Raw genomic sequence first — 27,108 nt, 5'->3', positions numbered from 1 at the left:
AAGCTGAAACATCATTTCTCCTTTCACAGTTACTATCTAAGTAACTATATACTTACAAAGTTTTGTGCTTTTATTTCCTGTTTCTAGCATCTGCTGTTCTTTCTGATTTTAATTAACTTACTTATTGTTAGCCTAAAATGATTTGTGTTCACTTCAAGACAATTCAAGTCTACTTTACAGAGTTCACAGCAGCCCATTTGCAAATAGGGTTGGAATACGGCCATTGATACAAGTGCAGGAGTGCATCAACATACTATTCTCAATACACCTTATAGATTCCAGTTTGCTCTTTTGTACTATAATACTCTATCAATGAATGATGGTTCTTTCATTGACATTGACATTCTTATTTCAGGCCACATTGAAGGCCACACTAAATGCACATCTACTTTTGACAATGTCTGATGATTGAGATATAAGCTGCTACAGAGAAATAGGTAACATTTTCCATTTTAAGCTGGCGCTGGTGAAGCCCAGCTACCAATTACCAGCAACAAACAAAACAAATAATACAACTAAATACTTTATTAATAACACTTCTTTTGTAAAATTTATGGTAAGTGAACACACCGCAAACAATAGAGAGGTTTGTGAAAGCAAAACTGAGTTGAGGATCCAAATGTGCGGGTGTGAGGCGAAGTCAAGGTGAGGTCAAGGCACATTAGATGCGAGGTCAAGGAATATTTGAGGCAAAGTAGGGGTGAGTGGAGCTGAGCAAATTCAGAGAGGAGGAAAGGCAGATTCGAGGCCCGTCCACCTAAAATGAGGGAGGTTTGATGGATCTAAGTGCCAGACCAAATTGGAAAGGTCGGGTATGGGCTGAAATGTGGTGGGGGGGTGGGTCCAGGTCCAGAGCGTATTGATGTGACAGGGCGTGGAACCTAGTGCAACGAACGACCTGATGTTTGGACGATTGAAACGCGGGGACAGATGGATTGAAAATGCAGGGTATTGGGATAAAAGGCAAGGGCCTGCTCTGACAGCCCTGGGCTTCGTATCTATGAATTCACTTTTGTTCTGAATATTATTTGGTTACTTTTATAGTTTGTACAATTTGCTGTTTTATTTTCCCTTTCTGCCCAATGGATATTTGATGGTCTTTTTTTTATGGGTTCTATTGTGTTTCTTTGTTTTGTGGCCGCCTGTATGAAGACAAATCTCAAAGTTGTAAAACGTACACATACTTTGATAAGAAATATACTTTGAACTGTGAACTCAGAAATCACAGTGAAGCAGGTTTAAGAGGAACAACTTCTTTCCTCTTAAATCCCCTTTAAAATGTCTACATTCTGACTTAAAACTATACTCATTGGCCTTACTGGGCATGCCTGTACACCTGCTCATTTAATGCAAATATCTAATCAGTCATCAGAATGGGGAAGAAATGTGACCTCAGTGACTTTGATTGTGGAATGAGTGTTTGTGCCAAATAGGCAGGTTTGAATATCTCAGAAACTGCTCATCTCCTGGGATTTTCATGCACACCAGTCTCCAAGGTGTACAAACAAAAAAGATATATGCAGTTCTTGAGCGAAAAAACTTTTTTGTAATGTGAGATTGGTCAGACTGGTTAGAGCTGACAGGAAGATGACAGTAATTCAAATAATCATGAGTTACGAGAGTGGCATGCAGAAGAGCATCTCTGAATGCACAACACATCCAACCCTGAAGTGGATTTACTTACATTTACTTCTGAGAAAAAAGAGCTACGTCTAAATGATATTTTGTTTATTTAATGTTTCTGTGAGTTCAATGGATTTTTTTTTAAGGAAGACATGTTGAGATATGTAGCTAAATGATCATCCTCAAAAGACCGAATTCCCCTTCCTGATTTTTTGTTCCTATGTACTATTATGAGTATAATGTCAGCAGAATGCTAACTGTACCTCTGTTAACTCTAGAAAAATGAAAAACAGTAGACCTTATTTTTGGGTGCCTCGGGAATGAACCATTTGCGCTGTTATTTTGAAATCTGCTTGCAGTTATAGCAGCTATAAAGCCAGAAGCTGGGTGAAACTACCTCCTGGAGACAGACTTCTGCCTAATACTAATTTGAGTGATTTTACATCTGAAATACACTGAGCAGACTGTGAAGTCAGCGACATTTTGCAATGATACGAGAGGTGCTTCGCTATTCACTTCAGTGCTCTACTAAATAGAATGAAGTACAGCAACACACACAAAATGCTGGAGGAACTCAGCTGGTTAGACAGAATTGATGGAGAGGAGTATTGTTTATTCCTCTGCTTTGAAGCTGCCTGACCTGTTGAGTTCCTCCAGAATTTTTTTTGCCATGCTCTGGATTTCGAGCATGTGCAGAATCTCTTCTGTTTCGAATGGAGTAGGTTTTCAAACTACATCAGTGATAATTTTATCAAGGTGGAACTGAACTGGAAATGGATGTTGTTGTTGAGGAAGTCATCAGTATTCTTCCCAGTAAGTAAGCTTGGGAGCTTGATAGCCATTTCATGGATTTCATGATAGGGTCTTTAGCAGCTGTGTGAATTTGTCTGTTCACACCAGTCCCAGATGAATAATCATCCGGAAGGCCCTGCTTGAAAGCATTCTCAATTTGGAAGCAATAAGAAAACCAATTCTGGCTGCCAAATGTAATCTTTACCTGTTGTGTGTAATATTGGCTGTTCTTACACTCAGCTTGTCTTTTTATCAATCCATTCCTTTTCTGTCTTCTTATTGGATTTGGGCCTCTCCATTTAGACTTCTATCCTGCTAGTTTACTACTCAAATCTATCTTCTTACCATTTGTAAATGTCCTGATATATAAGTCTTCTAAACTGGTTTAACAATCTCTCTATCCATCCAAATTTAATATATCTTTTGTACATATCTGGCTCTTAATATCGATCTCCTGTCCATTATGCCTGTACACTCCACACTCATAGCCACTATATTAGGTACCTCTTGTACCTAACAAAGGGGGCACTGCGTGTATGTTCGTGGTCTTCTGCTGCTGTAGCCCATCCACTTTCAAGGTTCAACATGTTGTGCATTCAGAGATGCTCTACTACATACCACTGTTGTAACATGTGGTTATTTGAGGTACTGTCATCTTCTCATCAGCTTAAACCAGTCTGAACCATTTGCTCATAAACAGGCAATTTTTTTTGCCCACAGAACTGCCACTCACTGGATGGATTTTGTTTTTCTCACCATTCTCTGTAAATTCTAGAGACTAATGTGCATGAAAATCCCAGGGGAACAGCAGTTTCTGAGGTACTCAACCCACTCCATCTAGCACCAACAATCACTCCACGATCAACGCCACTGAGATCACATATCAGGATGGGATAGTAGCGTGATAGCTAGCACAACACTTTATAGTACAGGCAATGAGATTCAGTTCCCATGTTCCGTGCAAGCATTTTCTAGGTTCTCCCCGTGACTGCATGGATTTCCACCGAGTTGCTCTGGTTTCTTCACACACTCCGAAGCTGTACTGGTGGGAAGGTTGACTGGTTATTGTAAATTGTTCCATGATTATTTATTTATTTAGAGATACAGTGCGAGCCACACTGCCCAGCAACTCACCTATTTAACCCCAGCCTAATCACAGGACAATTGGCAATGACTAATTAACCTAAGCTAGGAACAAATCGGGAGATTACTGGGCAGCGTAGCTCAAAGGGCTGGAAGGGCCCGTATCTCAATTAATAAATAAACCTTCTCCATTCTGATGTTTCGTCTGAACAACAACTGAACTTCCTGACAACGTCTGTATGCTTCTATGCAGTAGGTTGTTGCCAAATGATTGGCTGATTAGATATTTGCATTAAGGAAATGGTGTACAAGTGTACTTAATAAAATGACACAGAGTGTATCTAGCCACTTCACTAGCCAGAATCAAACAAATCTGTCAATATACTGGCAGTCACATGTTAGTTTGTCTATCCACTCATTAATTATCTAGTTAACTCTTTTTCTGTTCATCTCACCATCCAACCTAACCCCTGTGGTGAACTACATGTACCAGTCTGGACACGCGCCCCTGCTGACTGCTCCTGTGGCTCCTCCCACAGACCCCTGTATAAAGGCGATTGGAGGCACTGCTGCTCCCTCAGTCTCCAGGATGTTGTGTGGTGGTCTCTTGCTGCTGACGCTGCTTTCTTCCAGCCAATAAAAGCCTACCTTGACTCACGTCTCCGAGAGTTATTGATGGTGCATCAATTTTATTAGCTGGAAATTTTAAAACATGGAAAGTATTTTACATCCGGAAAAATTGGACATTGATCCTCAGGCCCCAGAAGCAGCTATTGCCTTTGAACTCTGGCTTGCATGCTTCCAATCATACTTGGAAGAGATTCCCGTGACTGAGCCTGCCACAATGCACAAAATCCTCCTCTCCAGAGTCAGTCCGAAGGTATACCCCCTTATCAGGAACCTGCCAACCTACAAAGGGGCACTGGACACCCTCAAAAGACAGTACCTGCGGCCGGTGAACACCGTCTACGCAAGACATCACTTAGCGACGCGACGGCAGTGGGCCGGAGAGTCGAGCGCTGAGTTTGTCCGGGCCCTACAGACACTCATGCGGGCCTGCGACTGCAGGGGACTGACAGCGGGACAGCATGCAGAGCTCCTGGTAAGAGACGCCTTCATTACGGGGATCAGGTCAGTGTACGTGCGCCAGCGGCTGCTGGAAAACGCCGATCTTACCTTACGCTCGGCGATCGAGATGGCCGACACGTTGGAGGCTGCACTGCACAACGCTGACACTATCCAGCTGCGCAATCTCCTGCCGGCTCCGTGGACGCCGCAGACCCCGCCACCCGCCGGTGAATCGACCTCGGCCGCTGCCAGCCGCAAGTCAGTGCACTCCCCGCAATCGACCACAGCTGCTGCCAGTCGCAAGTCCGCGCAGTGTTACTTCTGCGGACTCGAAAAGCACCCCCGAAAACGCTACCCGGCCCGAGAATCTACCTGCTTCAGCTGCGGAAAGAAGGGCCATTTCGCCAAGATCTGTAAGTCTAAACCACGAGCAGGGTCGAGCAGCACCTCGTGCGAGGCATGGGGTCCACCATCTCGCCTGCCCGCCTCGTGCAATGCATGGGGGTGGCCATCTTTGTCGGCGCCACCTCGCCGCGCCACCAACCCAGGGGTGCTTACCGGGCACCAAGACAGCGATTCAACTCTGGCCTCCGTGACCCTCAACCAAAGCGCCCCACACCAGCTCGCAAGGTCAATGATGGACATTCTGGTGGAGGGGCACAGGACTAACTGCCTGTTTGACACGGGCAGCACTGAGAGTTTTATTCACCCGGACACGGTGCAACGCTGTGGACTCGTGACACGGCCGGTAAGCCAGAGGGTCACCATGGCTTCTGGATCGCATTCCACAGACATCCGGGTGGGTTGTGCAGCGACATTGGTGGTGCAGGGCACAGAATATCGGGACTTTGCGCTACTGGTCATGCCTCAACTGTGTGCCCCTGTGCTATTGGGGCTGGACTTCCAGAGCCACCTAAAAAGTGTGACTATGGCATATGACGGGCCCCTCCCACCACTCACTGTCAGGAACCCTCAGTTTTGTGGGACTTCGTCATATACCCCGCTACTGACCACACACACACACACCGACCCCCACATCCCACCCAGCACCATGCTGACAGCTGCGCTACTGACACCACTTGCAGCCTCTCCACCCTCAAGATCCCTCCCCCACCGCTGTTCACCAACCTGACCCGCCGACTGTAAACCTGTGGCAACTAAAAGCAGGAGGTACAGCGCAGGGGACAGGGCCTTCATTCAGTTGGAGGTGCAGCGGCTGCTCAGGGAGGGGATCATTGAGCCAAGCACAAGTCCTTGGAGGGCCCAGGTGGTTGTTGTTTCGACCGGGCAGAAAAATAGGATGGTCGTGGATTATAGCCAGACCATCAATAGGTTCACGCAGCTTGACGCGTACCCCCTACCCCGCATCGCGGATATGGTCAACCAGATAGCTCAGTACAAGGTGTACTTGACCATAGATCTGAAATCCGCTTATCACCAGCTCCCCATCCACCCGGAGGACCACCCCTACACCACCTTCGAGGCGGGCGGCAGGCTCTATCACTTCCTGCGCGTCCCCTTCGGTGTCACGAATGGTGTCTCTGTCTTCCAGAGGGAAATGGACCGGATGGTGGACCAGTGCCAACTGAAGGCCACATTTCCATATCTGGATAACATCACCATCTGTGGTCACGACTGGCTGGATCACAACACCAACCTCCAATGATTTTTCCAAGTGGCCAAAGCCCTGAACCTTACCTATAAGAAGTAAGAAGTGTGAGGTGAGAAGTGCTGAGAAGTGTGAGGTTCTACATTTTGGCAGGAATAATCCAAATAGAACATACAGGGTAAATGGTAGGGCATTGAGGAATGCAGTGGAACAGAGAGATCTAGGAATAACAGTGCATAGTTCCCTGAAGGTGGAGTCTCATGTAGATAGGGTGGTGAAGAAGGCTTTTGGAACGCTGGCCTTTATAAATCAGAGCATTGAGTACAGAAGTTGGGATGTAATGTTAAAATTGTACAAGGCATTGGTAAGGCCAAATTTGGAATATTGTGTACAGTTCTGGTCACCGAATTATAGGAAAGATATCAATAAATTAGAGAGAGTGCAGAGACGATTTACTAGGATGTTACCTGGGTTTCAGCACTTAAGTTACAGAGAAAGGTTGAACAAGTTAGGTCTCTATTCATTGGAGCGTAGAAGGTTGAGGGGGGATTTGATCGAGGTATTTAAAATGTTGAGAGGGATAGATAGAGTTGACGTGAATAGGCTGTTTCCATTGAGAGTAGGGGAGATTCAAACGAGAGGACATGATTTGAGAGTTAGGGGGCAAAAGTTTAAGGGAAACACGAGGGGGTATTTCTTTACTCAGAGAGTGATAGCTGTGTGGAATGAGCTTCCTGTAGAAGTAGTAGAGGCCAGTTCAGTTGTGTCATTTAAGGTAAAATTGGATAGGTATATGGATAGGAAAGGAGTGGAGGGTTATGGGCTGAGTGCGGGTAGGTGGGACTAGGTGAGATTAAGAGTTCGGCACGGACCTAGGAGGGCCGGAATGGCCTGTTTCCGTGCTGTGATTGTTATATGGTTATATGGTTATAACAGGGACAAGTGTGTGTTCGGAACCACCCGACTCACTATCCTTGGGTATGTCATGGAGAATGGGGTCATTGGCCCTGATCCCGACCGTATGCGCCTCCTGTTAGAACTCCCTCTTCCCACCACCCTGAGATCTCACCGACGGTGCCTGGGCTTCTTTTCCTGTTACGCACAATGGGTCCCCCATTACGCAGACAAGGCCCGCCCCCTGGTCAAGTCTACCACTTTTCCCCTCTCTGCCGAGGCCCATGCGGCCTTCAGCCGCATTAAAGGGGAGATTGCCAAAGCAACGATGCATGCGGTGGACGAGACCATTCCCTTCCAAGTAGAGAGTGACCCCTCCGATTTCGAGCTGGCTGCTACCCTCAATCAGGAAGGCAGGCCAGTAGCATTCTTTTCTCGTACCCTTCAAGGTCCTGAAATTCGGCACTCCGCGGTGGAGAAAGAAGCCCAGGCCAAAGTGGAAGCTATTAGGCACTGGAGGCACTATCTGGCCGGCAAAAGGTTCACCTTGCTGACCGACCAGCGCTCGGTTGCGTTCATGTTCAGCAACCAACAGCGGGGCAAAATCAAAAATGATAAAATTTTGCGGTGGAGAATAGAACTCTCCACCTACAACTATGATATCCTGTACTGGCCTGGAAGGCTCAATGAGCCCCCTGATGCCCTATCCCGGGGAGCGTGTGCCAGCGCGCAGCTTGACTGGCTATACGCCCTCCATGCAGATCTTTGCCACCCGGGGTTCACCTGATTTTACCATTTCGTGAAAGCCCGGAACCTGCCTTACTCCCTTGAGGACATCAGGACGATGACCAGGGACTGCCAAGTCTGCGCTGAGTGCAAACCGCACTTCTACCGTCCTGAAAAGGCGCAACCAAGGCCACCCGCTCCTTTGAGCGACTGAGTGTTGACTTTAAGGGCCCCCTTCCCTCCACCGACCGCAATGTCTACTTTCTCAACATTATCGACGAGTACTCACGGTTCCCCTTTGCCATCCCCTGCCCCGACACCACTGCCACGTCCGTCATAAAAGCCCTGCGCCAGCTCTTCACTCTGTTTGGATATCCCTGCTATATCCACAGTGATAGAGGGTCCTCCTTTATGAGTGACGAGCTGCGCCAGTACCTGCTGGCTAGGGGCATTGCTACTAGTAGGACCACGGGCTATAATCCCCAGGGGAATGGACAGGTGGAGAGGGAGAATGCCACAGTGTGGAAGGCCACACTTTTAGCCCTTAAGTCAAAGGGGTTGCCGGTCTCTTGATGGCTGGAGGTCCTCCCTGAGGCACTCCACTCCATCCGCTCTCTGTTATGTACATCCACCAATGCCACCTCTCATGAGCGCCTCTTTTCTTTTCCTAGGAAGTCTGCCACTGGGACCACCCTACCGGCTTGGCTGACGTCCCCAGGGCCAGTGCTGCTCCGGAAACATGTGAGGAGCAATAAATACTCCCCGCTGGTCGAGAGGGTTCACCTACTACATGCAAACCCCCAGTATGCTTACTTGGTCTTACCTGATGGGCGGGAGGACACGGTCTCCATCCGCGACCTGGCACCCGCAGGAGCAGCAGATCACTACCCCGAACACTCCACGGTAACTATGAACCCTGTACCCGAGGTGACACCGCGCACACCGAGCCCTACACAGACTCCTCACGACACTCCCATACCGGGCGCCTCACACACACATATACCGGGCACCTCGCACACGCATGAGGGATCACTGACGCCTAATGGGCTGACACCTCAAGTCAGGCCGGAACCAGCACAACCACCATCTCTGGTGCAATCACCACCGACACCTGTGCAATCACAGCCGGTGCTACGTAGATCGCAGCGACAGATTCGACCACCTGATAGACTTAACCTGTAAATATACTTGTAAGAAACTTCGCCCCATGGGGACTCTCTTTTAAAACAAAGGGGGGGGTGAATGTGGTGAACTACATATACCTGTCTGGACACGCCCCCCTGCTGACTGCTCCTGTGGCTCCTCCCACAGGCCCCGGTATAAAGGCGATTGGAGGCACTGCTCCTCCCTCAGTCTCCAGGATGCTGTGTTGTGGTCACTTGCTGCTGATGCTGCTTTCTTCCAGCTAATAAAAGCCTACCTTGACTCACGTCTCTGAGAGTTATTGATGGTGCATCAACCCCTTGCCAACCCAAACACTATCTGGATATTGTCTATTGGCCCACTTACTTCCCTGTTCATTTGTTTGTAAAATAGAGAGAGCAACAATGTTTGGAACTGGAATCTTGACAAAGCCGTTTGAATGAAGGAGGTGAATTAACTTTTATGTAAATCTTTACACTCTAAAATACATGTGACTGATGTGAATTTTGGGGAAAAAAATGAGGATTTTATTTTGATTAATTTAGAGATACAGCACAGTAACAGGCCCTTCTGTCCCAATGAGCCCACTTGGCCCAGTTACACCCATGTGACCAGTTAACACACTGAAACATATGTTTTAGCATGTAGAAGGTAACAAGAGGAAACCCACATAGTCTCGGGGAGACCATTCAAACTCCTCACAACCCTAGGTTGCTGATGCTGTAATAGTGTTATACTGACAGCCATACTACTGTCCTGCCCTTAGAAAATGAAACTACCTCAGTTGACAAGGATGGGAATGGAACCTATACATGCAGAGCACAGTGAATTAGCAATCCATATATCACTCATATGCCTCATTGCATTGAATAAGAACTGAAAATGCTAGAACAGTACAGTACCATAGTGGTCAGCACAATGTTTTACAGAACAGGCAACCCGGGTACAATTTCCACTGCTGCCTGTAAGGAGTTTGCATGTTCTCCTCACGACCATGTGGGTTTCATCCGGGTGCTCCGGTTTCCTCCCATAGTCCAAAGTCATATCAGTTGGTAGGGTAATTGGTCATTATAAATTGTCCCATTATTAGGGTAGGATTAAGTTGGGGGTGTGCTGGGCAATGCAACTCGAAGGGCCGGAAGGGCTTATTCTGTGCTGTATCTCAATGAATAAATAAATACAACTTAGCAGGTCAAGTGTATTAAATTAGTTAATGCTTCAAACTTGAAACCTTACATCATAGCTGAGAAAAGTAAAAGAAGTTTTAGTAGCAAAGAAGGTAGGGAAATGAAAGGAACAAAGGGGTTTTCTCTGATTGGGTAAAATAGTGTAGCCATTAAGGAGCAGTTGAACTTGTTTGAATATGTAATATCTGAGCACATTGCAACTTGCAGGACTCAATATTGACCTGTCTGACTTAAGATAACTTGCTTCTTGGTTCTGTTTGTCTTATCAGTGGCCATTTTTAACTGTGATCCCTTTCACTTGCTTTTCCCTTCCTTTGTATATTCTCTGCTGCTGGGTTCGTTCCAATGGGCCAGACGGTTCAACATCACCTGGACCTTACAACATTAGCTACACTTTACACAGACAAAGGTGGTAAACTGCCCATTATGGTCATATCATTTCATAGGATAACTGACATTCCCTTTCTTCTCCACCCATTACTCTCTCCTGCCTTCTCTGCCACTTAGACTAACTTGTTTTAAAGATAAAGGTTAACTTTATTTTTCACATGTACATTAAAACATACAGTGAAATACCTCAATGATCAGCACAATCTGTGTATGTGCCGGGGGCAGCCGGCAAGTATCACCATGTTTCTGGTGCCAGCATAGTTACTAACCTTAACCCATACATCTTTGAAATGTTATTTCACTATTTTCAGGTCTGATGAAGGGTCTCAGAACTGAAACATTAACTGCTTCTCTTTTCACAGTTCCTGCCTTACCTGCTGAATTCTCCAGACATTTCTGTTTTTTTTAATTTCAGAGCATCTGCATTTTTTTTTCATTATCGGAATAAAAATGGTCTGGTGTAGCTTTATTGCAAATGGAAGCTTAATTGTTACCATAGACACAATTGGCTGAATGGCCCTTTTCCACACTCTGACTCCACATGGCTCTGGAATTACCATCTAAATCACATTATCTCACTCTCTGTGCCTTTGATTAAGGTCTTGATCAACCATTTGGTGGCACTGGGCCTGTACTCATTGGAGTTTAGAAGAATGAGTGGTGGTATCTCATTGAAACCTAATGAATATTGAAAGTATTAAATAGAAAAGATATAGAGAAGATGTTTCCTTCAGTGGAGGAATCTAAGTTCAGAGAGAACAGCCCCAGAAAAGAAGGACATCCCTTTAGAACACAGATGAGGAGAAACTATCTCAACTCGAGGGGAGTGAGTCTGTGAAATTTATTATCACAGATGGTTGTGGAAGCCACTGCTTATATCTAAAGCAAAGGTTGTTACATTCTTGATTAGTAAGAACATCAAAGATCACAGGGAGAAAGCAGGAGAATGGGGCTTAACTATAATGGAATGGCAGAACCGGCTCAATGGCCCAAATAGCCTAATTCTGCTCTGACATTTGATGGTTTTATGGTCTTTGATTGAATGGGAAGCAACCTAACTCTTTTTTCTACACTGAAGTTATAATAGAAATTCAACGGAGATAGGGTCAGATATTAGTTGTGGTTACAAATAATCCTGCTAATGAAAAAAAAATTGCAGACATGCTAAACCTGAAATAAAAGCAAAAAATGCTGGAAAAACTCAACAGGCCAAACAGGATTTGTGGACAGAGAAACAATTTCATGGATTCTACAACTCAGGTTCACAGTATTATTTATTATTACTATTTTTATTTGATTTGCATATATTTGCATAGTTTGTCTCCTTTTGCACATTGGCTGCTTGGCAGTTTTTGTTTATGTGTAGTTTTTCATTGATTCTTCTGTATTTCTATTCTACTGTCAGTGCCAACAAGAAAATAAATCTCAGGGTAGTATATTGTGACATATACAGTATGTACTTTGATTTTTTTTAAACTATCATTTAATGTTTCAGGTCCAAGTCCCTTTCTCGGACTCAGAAAGAAAGAAAACAAGTTAGTCTGAACTTTAGAGGAGGTGAGGCAGAATGAATTCAGAAGTACTCAGCAGGTCAGGTAGTATCTATGAAGATTAAAAACAGGATGAATATTCAGGTGAGGAGAAATTTCTTCATATTCAATTACTTTACAGCAGAATTATCAATAGCTGGAGCAAGGATAGAAGCTGAAAAAGTGGAGAGATGAGGAAAGGATGAATAGTAGATCAGGAAGGATAAACTTGGAAAGGATGACAACAGAAAACAAGAGTGCATTGTAATGTGACAAGAAATCGGGGATCGGCTTGAAAGCGAGTAAATGGAAGAATCCTTGCCAATAAATGCTGTCTGGTAATTGACAACTGAATCATCACCTGGATTCACCTGTCACCTGTCCTCTGCTATCCCTACCATTTTGTTCTAGCTTCTGTCCTTTCCTTTCCAGAAATGAAGAAGAGTCTCAATCCAAAACATCAACTCACAAACAAGAGAAAATCTGTAGATGCTGGAAATCCAAGCAACTCACAAAAAATGCTGGAGGAACTCAGCAGGCCAGGCAGCATCCATGGAAAAAAAGCACAGTCGACATTGCTGCCTGGCCGGCTGAGTCCCTCCAGCATTTTGTGTATGTTCTCAAAATATCAACTGTTCATTTCCCTCCATAGATGCTGATTGAACTGCTGAGTTCCTCAACATGGTGTGTGTGTTGTTAACTGAAAAAAACAAGGGCAGTGGTTATTGAAAAAGTTGTTGTACTCTATGTCGAATGAGTGTGGAAGGCTGTAAAATGTCTGATTTAAAGATGAGATATGAATCCTCAAATTTGTGTGGGTGGCTATGGATAGAGAAAGTAGAACGTGAGAGAGATAGAGAGTCAGAATGACTAGATATACTAGGTGCAGTAGGCTGAACAGAAATCTTCCTCAAAGTAGTTTTGCAAGCTGCGTTCGGTCTCCCACACACATACTGGATTACGAAATTTCAATTTAAAGGGCAAGGAAATTTTGTTGTTTTATCCCAGAGGAGTATCTGGGGTCCTTGATGAGGAAATAAATGAGCAGATTTTGCACTTGTTCTCACAAAGGCAAATTCCATAATTTTCTCTTTTCGTTACAGATTTCCAGCATCCTCAGAATCTGCACTATGTGTACTTTGTACTTGTATCTTGCAAGGATGTAAATGAATCAGATGAAGCCCTCATGTAATTGTTCATCGTAGTCAATGTTTCAGCTTATCTTATACTGTAACTGCCAAGGGGGATCAGGCCCAGGAAAGCTCCCTGGACTTTACTCTTTTTAACCTGATTCACCCTATGATTAATCTCCCCATATTTCTGCAATGTACTTTCTCAGACATGGGCATCAATTTCTTTGATTCTTTCTGACATTAATCTATACAGTGACTAGCATGGCTTCAAGATGTGAGAAGTAACCAGATCATTCAGTGGGAACTGATGCAATCACAGAGGGAACATGCAGACTCCACACAGACAGCACTGGAGGTTAGGACTGAACTCAGTCCCTGGAGCTGCAAGTAAGTAGCACCAGCTACCATATCACCCAATTATTTAGTTATTTGCTTTACAATCACTATGATGGATATTTAATTGTATATAGTGTAGGAAGTGTTGTGAAGTTGCTTCACTTTGCCCAAATAACAAACCTTTATTGTGCTTATAAACTGCTGGAGTTCTTGTTTCCAGTAACACGGATCTCTTCGTAATGTGCAAGCAGTTAATGGCTGCAGCTGACAGCTTATTTGTGCTTAATTACGCATTATGTAGTGTTGGCAATTTAGAGTATTTAACAGGGTGTAGCAGTACTAAAGGGCACTCAGTGCTGTAACTTTTCTTCCAGATACTGTATGTACAATTCCCAATTGACACCAAGGCAGTGGAAGGGAATATTTGGAGTTATAAGAGAGAGATCAATATAGGAAGGAGATTGAAAATTTGCTTGAGCGGTGCCACAAATCTCTCACTCAATGTCATCAAAACCTACGAACTGATCATCAACAGCAGGAGGTAGAACACAAAGGTCCATGAGCTAGTCTTCATTACAAGAAAAGATCAGTGGCTTTAAATTCCTTGGCATTAACTCGTCAGAGATTCTGTCCTGCGACCAGCACAAGTATTATCAAAAAGGAGGCTCAACAGCACCTTCTGTACGAAAATCAAACCCAAGGTATTATATAGTAACATATAGGTACTTTGATAATACACTTACTTTGGAATTTACTTTGAACTTGAACTTGTTGCCTTGCTTTATAAACAAAAGCGATGTTTATATGGATCAAGGACTTTAAGAAGAAAATCAGGCCAATTTCAATGTTCCTTGAACTATCATCTTTGCACCTTTTGTGGATTATTTTTCCCCATTTCAGATTTGGCCATTTTGGCCATACCAATAATCTGGACCTTGTAGCTGTTCTGGAATGCAGAGTGAATGAGTAATGAGCATGGAGATCAAATCCACATAAATGTTTACTGAAGGGACTGAAAATGCTGGAACCTGGAGTAAAAAGAGGAACTCATTGAGTCAAGGAGCATCTGCAGAGGGAAACGGGCAGTCAATATTTTGGCTTGACTAAATACCTAGATGAATGGTCTCAACCTGAAGTATTGACCTCTGTAGTCCATTTGTCCAGTTCCCTCTACAGATGCTAACTCACCAGTTAAGTCCCTCTAGCAGTTTGCTTTTCTACTCCACATCAATGATTTTTGCAAGAGACTACTAACGGGATATCTGAAGCAAAAAGAATTAGAAAGATGTAGGTGCAGGTGGAAAATATAGTGACGGCTCTTGCAAAGTATAAGCACCTGTCAATTCAGAGCAGGAGGTTTGAATAACTTGCTTCTGTGCTGAAGTTTCTATGTAGTTGATAATTACAACTTCATTTAGTTCAATTTAAATTCAATTTAAAAGAATCAAATTAGGATAAGGAAAGTCTGTGGGGGTGAAATTCATCTTGGGCTGTAACAAATCCTGGGGCCCATTTCATTAACACAAGCAATTCTGCAGATGCTGGAAATCCAGAGTAGCAAAAACAAATTGTTGGAAGAACTCAGCAGGTTAGGAAACATCTATGGAGGGAAAGTAACAGTCAAGCAATGGGTCGAGACCTTTCATCAACGTTGATTTCTTATTCTTTTCCATAGATGCTGCCTGATCTGCTGTGCTTTGCAGTGTTTTTGTATTTTGCATGCAGCCCATTTCATTCTCTGCTCAGTATCGATTCATTTTCAAGCCACTGAACTTTGCATTCCTCTAAAAGGATTTGCCTTTGTTTAACATTATTTACAATCTTTCAATGTCCTAAAGTGTTTGATAGCAAATGAGGTAAGTTCTGAATTTTGATCACTGCTTTCAGATAGTAAACTTGAGACAACGTGTAGCAATGAAATAAGTGATTATGTTTTCATTGATGTTGTTTCAGGGAAAAACATCCATTTTGACATCAAGGATATTCTTCAATGTATTCATTTTTGGGAGATCTGGGTGTCACTGCAAAGGCTGGTATCATTGCCCATTGCAAATCATAGCTGAGAAGTGGGAGAGCCACCTATTGAATTGGTGCAGTCTATTAATAGTACTGTAGGGCAGGGAGTTCTTGGATTTACAGTGAAGCTGAGGACTGGTGACCCCCCTAGGTCAATGAGCTCCCCCTGGGTCGATGAGTCCTGAGGTTGGAGGCCTATGCCAAGTCCAGCTTTCGGAGCCTGGTGTTCGGAGTCCCATCATCAGTGAGTCCTGGAGCCGATATCAAAGATGGAAGACTGACTACAACTCCGGAAGTCAATGTCAGATGGCCGAAGCCCTGGGTCTGCATGTCCGCTAGTCTTCTGGGGAAGACAGAAACAGAATGTCTTTCAGTCCACTGGGGCCTGAAGATCTGGAGGAGCACTATCCTGGAGTTGTAGCCTGTCCATGTGTGAGTGGGAGGGAGGAAAAGAACTTGTCGTTATGTTGTTGTTGTTGTTGCTTTGTTGTTCAGCTGAACATTGTGTGCACGTGATGCTTGTGCCAGAATGTATGGTTACACTTACAGGCTGCCCCCAGCAAATCCAGAGGTTGTGTTGGTTATTAACACAAATGATGCACTTCGCTCTATGTTTCAATGTGTGTGTGATAAATAAATGGAGATATACAGGCAGAACATTGTATGCTTGGAGGTGACCCTGCAGGTAATGGTGATCACAGGCATTTGCAGCTCTTGTCCATTTTGGTTTGTGAGGTGTTTTCAGAGTGGCTACAATGCATTTTGTCCATGGAATCTACTGAAACCAATGTTTGCTTGTAGTGGAGGGAATGAATATTAAAGGCTGGATACCAATCAAGCTAGTGTTTTGTCCAGTTTGGTATTAAGCTTCTTCAGAGCTGATGGAGCTGCAATCATTCAAGCAGGTTATGGGTATTCTATCATGCTTTTGGGGTCCCTTGCAGATGTTGGAAAGGCCATGGGATGTCAGGGGAGAGTCACTTGCTGCCTCTGACCTGCTCTCGTAGCCAGTGCGTTTTTATGGCTTGTCCTGTTATGATTCCGATCCATGCTGACCATCAGAATATCGATGGTGAGGGACACAGCAATAGTAATGGTTGGATGTTGGAGATGGCCATGGTCTGAATTGCAAATATTACTTGCCATTCATCAGACCTTGTCTGAATGTTGTCTAGATCTTGATGCAATCTGGTGCAGGCTGCTTCATTTGCTGGGGATGTTGCTTATCTGATAGAACGTGCCTGTGATGATGGTGCAAGTTAATTTTTCCCATCGCATCTGCAAGAGCATGTACTTGTGCATATTAGAATAACCATGGCATTGACTTTGACAATCTACCTTGCGGTACGGCAACAACAGCTGGGCCTTGAGCACAAATGGAATTGAAGTGTAGTCACTGGAATTAAAGGCAGCAAGCAACACGTGGCTTTTGAGGTTTAGTTCTCTCTTTTCAATTGATGCCTGAGCAACCCAAGTATGTGCAGGAAAAATAAATAGGCACAATTTTGAATGCAATTATCTCTCTTGCTCTTCCTCTCCCTTCTCTCCTTCCTCCCTCGATGACCTCCTACTTTAGATGTAACTTATAACTATTTCATCAACTATATCCACAATGGAATCTTTGTTAAAAAAAATCACTGTCAAAACTACACTACAGCAGCTTATAGAAAAACGCTGAATGGAACCTACTTCAATATCGGTGTCACATCTTGGACCCATCCATCCTGATTCACAATGGCAATCAAATCCATCCACCAAGTCTGTGCAGCTATAGAATAAAGTACAAGGTGTTATTTAATTATTAGATTGAGTTACACTCACTGGCACCAAATAGATAATCAGACAATCATGTGGCAGCAACTCAATGCACAAAAGCATGCAGACATGCTCAAAAGGTTCAGTTCTTGTTCAGACCAAACATCAGAATGGGGAAGAAATGTGGTCTAAGTGACTTTGACTGTGGAATGACTGCTGGTGCCAGATGAGATTGATCAGACTTTCGATCTCCTGAAATTTTTACATACAACAGTCTTTTAGAGTTTACAGAGAATGGTGTGATAATCAAAAAAAAACATCCAGTGGCAGTTCTGTAGGTGAAAACACTTTGTTAATAAGAGAGGCCAGAAGAGAATGGCCAGACTGGTTCAAGCTGACAGGACGGTAATTGTAACTCACATAATGACACCCTCCACCTGGCCCTAACCCACCTGGACAAAAAAGACACATACATTCGGATGCTGTTCATAGACTTTAGTTCAGCATTCAATACAATCATCCCTCAGAAACTGATTGGAAAGCTGAGCCTATTGGGCCTGAACACCTCCCTCTGAGATCTCCCAGTCAGGAAGTCTAGGATCCTGTTGCAATCAGTCCGGATCGGGAGCAGCATCTCCAACACCATCACACTGAGCACGGGGGCTCCCCAGTCCACTGCTCAGAGTGCTCAGTCCACTGCTGTTCACTCTGCTGACCCACGACTGTGCTGCAACACACAGCTCGAACCATATCATCAAGTTCACCGATGACACCAATGTGGTGGGTCTCATCAGCAAGAACGATGAGTCAGCTTACAGAGAGGAGGTGCAGCAGCTAACGGACTGGTGCAGAGTCAACAACCTGTCTCTTAATATGAACAAAACAAAAGAGATGGTTGTTGGCTTCAGGAGGGCACGGAGCGACCACTCCCTGCTGAACATCGAGGGCTCCTCGGTAGAGATCGTAAAGAGCACCAAATTTCTTGGTGTTCACCTGACGGAGAATCTCACCTGGTCCCTCAACACCAGCTCCATAGCAGCATCTCTACTTTTTGCGAAGGCTGAGGGAAGTCTATCTCCCACCCCACATCCTCATCACATTCTACAGGGGTTGCATTGAGGGCATCCTGAGCAACTGCATCACTGCCTGGTTGGGAAATTGTACCATCTCGGATCGCAAGACCCTGCAGTGGATAGTGAGGTCAGCTGAGAAGATTATCGGGGTCTCTCTTCACGCTATCACGGACGTTTACACTACACACTGCATCCGCAAAGGAAACAGCATTATGAAGGACCCCATGCACCCCTCTCCCTCCTGCCATCTGGGAAAAGGCTCCAAAGCATTCAGGCTCTTACGACCAGACTATCTAACAGTTTCTTCCCCCAAGCTATCAGACTCCTCAATACCCGAAGCCTGGACTGACACCTTGCCTTACTGTCCTGTTTATTATTTATTGTAATGTCGGTACTGTTTTTGTGCACTTTATGCAGTCCAGTGTAGGTCTGTAGTCTAGTATAGTCTAGCTTTCTCTGTGCTTTTTTTATTACGTAGTTCAGTCTAGTTTTTGTACTGTGTCATGTGAACCATGGTCCTGAAAAACATTGTCTCATTTTTACTGTGCACTGTACCAGCAGTTATGGTCGAAACGACAATAAAAGTTGACTTGACTTGACTTGACACGTTACAACAATAGTGATCAGAAGAGCAACTCTGAGCACACAACACATCAAACCTTGAGATAAATGAGCTCCAGCAGCAGAAGTCCATGAACATACGTTTAGTAGTCACTTTATTAGGTACATAATAAAGTGGTCATTGAGTCTATATGCAAATATAATATGACAATAAGGAATGCGGAGTGTGTTTAAGACAAGAAAGAGTGAATTGAGAAGGGTTACAATGTAAAATGCCATTTTATTTATTTCATTTTATTTCTATCTCTCTATGTACCTATTTAGAGATATAGCACAGTAACAGGCCGCCCCGCCCAACAAGCTTCACCATTCAATTACACCCATGAGACCAATTCAGCTATGAACCCATACTTCCCTAGAATCTGTGAGAAAACTGGATCACCTAGAGGAAACCTAAGCAGTCATGGGGAAAATGTACAAACTCCTTTCAGACTGTGGTGGAACTGAACCAGAGTCGCCAGTGCTGTAATAGTGTTATGCTAACTGCTACGCTACAGTGTCATCCTTTTTTTGATACAACACTCTCCATAAATTAACACAGGTGGATCACCCTCTCAAAACTACTAAAAATTAAGTCAGGTAGGAGGTCAATAAAGAAGACAGACCAGGAACCTTGGGATATTTGGATTCCAGCTACAGGTAGCTCTATGTGCCAGGCTTCATCCAGTGGATGTGGCACAGAAACAACTCCTCACCCAAGCTATCCTGCAAGGCACTGTCAATATCATCCATTCTTTATTTTCGGTTCTGTAGTAGTACTGATTGGGTGGTACGGTGGAGATATGACTCTACCAAAGGAGATGTATGGTGTTTTTGCACTAGCCTGCAGGTCACCCTTGAGCAAAGTGTAACAACTCCTTAGCACTTGGATTGGGGTCACATGAAGCCACGAGAGCAGGTGGTGGATATTTGTACGAGCAGCTGGTGCATATCACAAGTGCTGGATGAGACCACTGACACTGGGCAGACAATCTCTGAAGAATATTGATAATGGCCAGGGTCACCCATCTTGTAAAGACATTGCCCAGAAGAAGGCAAAGGAAAATCACTTCCGTAGAAAAATTTGACAAGAACAATCATGGATATGGAAATGCCATGATCGCCCATGTTATACAACATGGCATATAATGAACGAATGAAGTAGAACTGAGCTTGTCTATGCAAAAGTTTGGGCTTTTTTCAAGTCCTTAGTTTATACCACATACTGTACGTGGGAACAATGGAAGTTTGCTGGATCAAGTGTATTTTAACTCCCTCCCAACCTTTTATTCTCATTGAGAGGTTGTGGCTGGGTGGCCTTAAGTCTCTAAACAATGAGAAATCCTGTATTGATTGAATCAATGCTGTCAGTACTTCACGTGCAGGTATTGAATAGTGCAAATATTTAGTTAGCTGATTGATACCAAGGCATGGTCTCATGAGCAATTACTTCTCTTTGCCAGTTGGACAGAACTCCCTTTGGGCTAGTCGTTCCTGATTAATGTAACACATCATGGCACAAAAACACTCAGTAATAACTGGGTGAAAAATATTAAAAGATTGAATACAGAAAGTGCATCAGTAAACCCATCAGCATCAGGAATAAACAAGGTGATTAATGCCCTACATTACACTCACAGCTTTTTGAATGCTAACAATATTGCTATTAACTGAACTGGTATTCATTTGCACCATTTTCAGGATTTATATTGAGATGAAAAGTAACATTTTCAGTGCAAATGAAAATAGAATAATATTATTTCTAGTTTACGTGCATGTTAATAATACAATATTTAATTCACCTCTGCCTTTGTCAATTCAAATGTGAATCCTTTTTTCTTGATATTTCCTAGGGATCTAGGATGATTTGCTTCACCACAGTTGGGTATTAGAACACAGTATGAGACCTTTGATCCATGATGTCAACCTATATACTGTAAGCCTACTGTACAATCAATCTAGCCCTTCTTTCCTGCACAGTCTATCACCCTCCATTTTCTCCCACCACTCATGCACCTACCTAAGAATCTCTACAACAAGTTCCTGTTCAATCAGCCAATATCACCACCTGACCGTGCATTCCAGGCACCAATCACATTTTGTGTAAAAACAAAACTTCCTTTGACATCTCCCCTAATCATTCCTACACTCACCTTAAACTGATGTCCTTATGTGATGTCCTTATGTCCTTTGTCCATCACACAAATCTGACAGAGGGGAGCTTGGGACCAGTGACAATGAGGTCCAGGGCAATAGGGAAATAAATAAGGATCTGGGATTCAGAGATGGGGAAGGAGAGGAACTTGGGGCTGTTGGGAGGGGGAGAACACTGGGCTGGTTATAAAAGAGTAGCTTATATACCCACACTGATGGGTTCAAAGTCTGCATAAAATCTGATTCATATTATGTTGAAGAAGTGCATTCTGTATCTGGAAGGAAATAGATAGTTGGCCACCTTGCCTGGAAACTATCCAATAATGTAGCAATGTTTATAGAAGAATAAAGGGCTTTATAAGATGCTGAGTCATACGCAACTCCACCAAAGTATTACATTTCCCTTTGTGGCTTAATTGAAGGCACACATGCTTCGATGTCAGGAGGGAGGGGATTAAGGGTAGATTTCAGAAACTTGAACCCAGAGTTTGATCTTTCATTCTAGAGCAGTGCTGAGGCACTACTTCTGAAATTTGTCAGTGTCTAAAGAGAGCTTGTGCTCTTGCTTCCAAGTGCTGTTGGTAAATGCAATACAGAGGAATGTAGAACATAGGAGTTTAGAGCACAATACAGACTCTTCAGCCCAGGATGTTGAGCTAAGATCAACCTAACCCTTCCCTGTCACTTAGCCCTCCATATTTCTATTTTCCATGTGCCTATTTAAGGCAGAAATTGTAGGGAAGGAAGAGGTGCAATTGGAAATGTATCACTGGTCAAGCTGGGGATGGGGGTTTATGGTCATGGGTGCGACTGGCATTTAGGAGAAGAGGACTGATGTTTAGGGTACTGTCGGATGTTCTGAGGGACTATCTAGTTTGATTGGACTGCAGATCAGAAGTGCTGAAAGAGCTCGACTGGGTGGGGGAAGGCAGCCACTGCAGATGTTCAATTTTGTTGAAATTAAACTGGGAAGTGCATAAAAATATACCACTTGACAATCCTATTTTAACTTCATCTTTCCATCTCAGTAGAGCATCAAAAATCCCACTACAAACACAATAGAGTCTTCAGATGCTGGAAATCTTGAGCAACACACAAAATGCTGGAAGAATTCAGCAAGTCAGGCAGCATCTACAGAGGAGAATAAACAGTCAATGTTTCAGACCAAGACCCTTCATCAGGACTTGAAGCGAAGGTAGCAGAAGCCAGAATAAGAAGGTGGTGGAGGGAAGGAGTGCAAGATGTCAGGTGATACGTGAAGCCAGGGGTGGGGATGGTTGGGTGAAGGGAATGAAGTGAAAATCAGGGAGGTGATGGGTGGAGTAGGTAAGGGCTGAAGAAGAAGGAATCTAATAGAAGGGAAGGAGGAGGGGCACCAGAGGGAGGCGATGGGCAGGTGAGGAGAAGAGAAGGGGTGAAAATGCAACCAGAATTGAGAATGGAAAAATACAGATGGGGAAGAAATTACTGGACGATAGCTCCCCATTCTTGTTTAACTTCTGATAATTTCTCTCCTCCCCCCCTCTCCATTCCTCTCCACAGAAGCTGTCTGACTTGCTGAGTTTCATTTTGTATGTGTTGCTAATCACCTTTCAGAGAAGAGCAGTGGACGTCTTCTGAGATGTCCTCATCAGAAACCAACAAACACATTCTCTGGTTATGATCACATTGCTGTTTTTGAGTGCTTGCCAGGTACAAATTTGCACACGCTATTTTATTACAACAGAGGCCATGTTTCAAAAGCCCTTCTACTGAGGATGTAGAAGACTCCCAAAGCATACAAGTCATTCTTTTTAAGACAGAATTGTAACATTAGAATTGGCAGCATTGCTATTCCCTTAAAAACATACAGATTTTGCTCTGGCAAAACAAAACAGGTGAGCATTAGTTTAAAATATTAATCGACACTAGAAGTGCGAAGCACTTGAATTTGTCTACTCATTTCAATCTGTCAATTATAACAGCTACTTTCAGCTATATTAAAATCTAATTATTCCTCATTTATTAAAAGTGTCCTTTTGCTAATGAACACAAAAGAATGAACAGCTTGTATCAATATACAGCATCTGCCATCCTTTAAATTATTTCTTTTTATAAATGAACTGTAAGAAAAATGATCTTTACAATGACTCTACACTAGGGAATTAGCTCAAGACATTTGTATGTTTATTATGAAAGAAAAGAAATGTACTGGTGATACTCTAGATTACTCTATGGTGTAACAGGACTCTTGAATTCAATGCTGCATCCTTGCATCTCAACAACAAAGGTTTTATTAAGATAAAAATCTCATGTATATGCACTTGTTCTTTAGTCAACACTATTTTCCCAAAGTTAGCTCAAGTTAGATCATGGAAATGTAGGCATTAATTATAGAACATAGAACAATATAGCACAGTACAGGACTTTCTGGCCCACGATGTTACATTGACCATTTAAACTACGCCAGGGTCAATCTCACCCTACATTCTAATTCTACAATCTAATTCCAATCTAATCTAACCCAATCTATTTGCATTCCATTTTTCTATCATTCATATACCTATCTAAGAATTTCTTAAATGTCCCTAATGTATTTGCCTCTACCAATACCCAGGGCAGCATGCTACACATACCCACCATTCTCTGTGTAAAAAGGTTACTTCTGACATCCTCCCTATACATTTCCTCAAATGACTTTAAAAGAAACCTCCTCGTATTAAACATTTCTACCCTGGGAATAAGTTTCTAGCTATCCATTTGATCTATGCCTCTTATCATCTTGTATACCTCTATCAAGCCACCTCTTATTCTTCTTCACTCCAAAAAAAGTACTAGATTACTCAACTAATATTCAGTGAAATTCATAATTCCACAAGTGTAAAGTAACCAGTGCTGTAATCTGGACATATCCACATACACTTGCACAAAGTGATTTAATTAGCGTGGCAAATTAATTCTAATTGCCATCCTCTGAAGAACCCTTTAGAATTAAGCAAATTTTTACTTTAATTTCCAAAATAATCAGTAAATGCTTCGACATACATTTTCATTCAATTTTAAGTACTTAAAACCAAGTTATTTAGAGCTAGTGTATTAAGTCACAGATTTCAAATGTTTATTTAATTAAAACTATGCCATTTTAACTATATTGGTAAAGTTTCATGAGAGAATCATTCTTAAATGTATCATGGAATAGTGATTCAAAAAATGTTCCTATAGACTATATTTTAACATGGACAAATTTTAACCTGAAATAAAAACATATCTTCTCAAAACGTATCCTAAGCTCATCTTTAAGGCTCTTGCAGTGAAAAAGTCTGAGCCTGAGAAGGTAACCAAATGAGATGCCTAGTAAATCTGACCTTTCATGCTTCACTGCTTTTCATGTGCCTTTGCCATAGGCTCTGGAATTCCTGCCCTGCAGCTCTCCATTTCTCCTTCCACTCAGTTAAGATGCATATTAAGAACTTTGTCAAAGCTTTAGTTGCCTGCCCTGATGTGCCCTTTCGTGGCTCTGTAAAAAGCTGTTTGCTAATCCTGCTGTGAATTGCACTGAACACAGAAGTTCAGTATTTAATTTGGAGGTGTCCAGTGTCATAGTGCTCTTCAGTTCTGACAAGACGCATCAACCTGAAACAGTAACATTATTTCTCTTGCCACAGATGCTGCTAACTTGATAAATATTTCTCCAATTTCTGCTTTTATTTCAGATTTATAACATCTACAATATTTTGCTTTTAAAGTCCATGTGTTAAATTCTGGAGTACAGAGTATGCTGCTTCCTCATGCCTCGAGTGTTTTTGCCATTCCTCTCCTTGCCTTGAGAGACATTGGACAGCAACCTTGCCATTTCTTTAGCATGTGTCTGTTTTGTACAGGAAAAGAGTTGCCAGCTCAATGCTCAACCCAACATGGATGGAAAGTATGCAAGGAGCCAGTCGGATTCAAATCCAGGATCACTTGCCTCAAAGTCCAGTGCAGATGCCACTATACCACTGGGCAGTGATGTCCCAAAACACCTAGGTTCAATCCTAACCTCTGGAGGAGCTTAAACATTCTCCTAGTGATCCCATTGGTTGGATCTGGATGCTTTGACTTCCTCCCACATCCTAAATACAGATTACTCAGTTAATTGACCTGAAAATTACCCCTACTGTGTGTTGGTGGTGGGAGAATCAAGCAAGAATTAATGGGCATATGCAAGAAAATAGGTTACAGGGAAATTTGCGGGAGAATGGGAATTCTCTCACAACTGGCATAGGTTCACTGAGCCAAATGCCCTTTATCTATGTTGTTATGAAGTATGAAGTGTGTCAGGTTTGACTCAATGGTGAACTGGATACCCACCTCAATTCTGACACATTTTATCCCCTGCTGGATGGTTTGCCCCCTCCTCTACAGCAGATAAAATAAAATGTCCTTTTGGTGCCAGCCACTCTATAACCAGCTACTTCAGAACAGAGCTCAAGGTAGTTCTCATCTCCCATCTTAGGAGATTAACCTCACGGATGGTTCATCAAACAAACGTCATGGCTGAAGTCTGTCAGTTTCACACTCCTATCTCCCCTACATAACATATGGTGTTGCCTGTTTGATAGGGACAGTAACTCAGATATTTGAAAAAATTTATAGGATGGATGGAGAGAAGCTTGTTTCTCTGCTGGAGGTATCCAGCACCAGACTGAAGAACCCAACATTAGGCCTACATCACTTTTGAGGATGACACTTCTGCATCTTGTGCTGCCACAGAAAGTAAGTTCTAGAGATACATCAAGGAGAATAAAATATGTTTTTCATGCCACCACAGCAAGAAGCAGTTTGAGCCAAGTTGCTGTTGTAATATTCTCTGTTTATTTATAAAAAAGAGTATTCTCTTCCCAGAATTATGGTTACAAGATAACCTGAGCTTGTGGTTCAATACAGTACCATGATGTTGCTTTCCGTTCAATATCATGTAGATGTTGAAAGGCTTATCATTTGAACTTACGTGCCCTGAAGACAAGGGTTGGAGGCACATTCATTTACATTGTGTTCACAATTTGCTCCAGCAAACCCCTTCAAGCAGACGCAGCTGTAGAGACTGATACCATCGATGCACGTTCCCTCATTATTGCACGGAGCAGATGCACAGTCATTGATATTAACTTCACATCTGCTACCTGAAAAGGGGAATACAGGAACACATTAGCTCTGTTGTCGATTGGCCCACCAACGTATTTAGTGATTGCATCTTGTGACTAATGCAGCAGAGGAATTATTCTTTCAGGGATAGAGAAATGACAGAATCAATAACCCATACAAAATGGCCCTTTTTAAATATTTTTAGTGAATTAATTATTTTAGAGATGCAGACCCTTCTGGTCCAATGAGCCATGTCACCTAGTAGCCCACCTATTTAACACATAATAAACAGTTGATGTTTTGGGCTCAGACCCTTTTCAGGACTGAGTTGGAAACATATTCCCCTACCCTCTCAGTCCTGAAGAAGGGTTTCAGCCCGAATCTGCCTGACCTGCTGAGTACCTCCGGCATTTTTTGCGTGTTGCTTTGGATTTCCAGCATCTGCAGATTTTCTCCCATCTGCCAATTTACACTCTTTGGTATGTGGGAAGAAACCACAGCAAATGGAGGAAGCCTTCATGATCGCAGGGAGAATGTGCAAATTTCACACAGTCAGTCTTGTACCCGGCTGATTGGAGCTCATCTATCTCCAACACTCCTCTCTGAGCTGTGACACTGTGCCCTCCACTGTCATCTTCTGCTCACCCCACTCCTCTCACCCACATCATCTCACTGCACCGCAGGTGGCATGACGAGGATATTCAATGAACAGGAATTGGAGGAGAGCAGGAACCGCGGAGGCTGTAAGGAATGTCAATAGGATCTCTCAAAAAAATAAATCTAGAACCTCAAGCATGGCATGGGCTAGAGGAAGTCAACTTACAAAGCTTTGATAGTTCTAAAATTAATAAAGTACATTTTATTAAATGTTAGCTATTACTGCTGATGCCATGG

The 27,108-nt window shown here is 43.2% G+C and overlaps 1 protein-coding gene across 1 annotated transcript in view; it reads right to left on the bottom strand.

The window, feature by feature from the left end:
- Positions 1-27,108, bottom strand: part of eys (eyes shut homolog) — a 1,854,977-nt gene that overhangs the window by 717,152 nt on the left and 1,110,717 nt on the right. The window contains exons 25-26 of the mRNA XM_073056513.1: positions 26,081-26,252; positions 17,219-17,297 (exon numbers count right to left, since the gene is read on the bottom strand). Of these exons, the coding sequence (XP_072912614.1) occupies positions 17,219-17,297; positions 26,081-26,252 (251 nt within the window). The remainder of the gene's footprint in view (positions 1-17,218; positions 17,298-26,080; positions 26,253-27,108) is intronic.

The sequence above is a fragment of the Hemitrygon akajei genome, chromosome 9, assembly GCF_048418815.1.
Source record: "Hemitrygon akajei chromosome 9, sHemAka1.3, whole genome shotgun sequence".
NCBI lineage: Eukaryota > Metazoa > Chordata > Chondrichthyes > Myliobatiformes > Dasyatidae > Hemitrygon > Hemitrygon akajei.
This window is presented reverse-complemented; position numbering and strand designations above follow the sequence as displayed.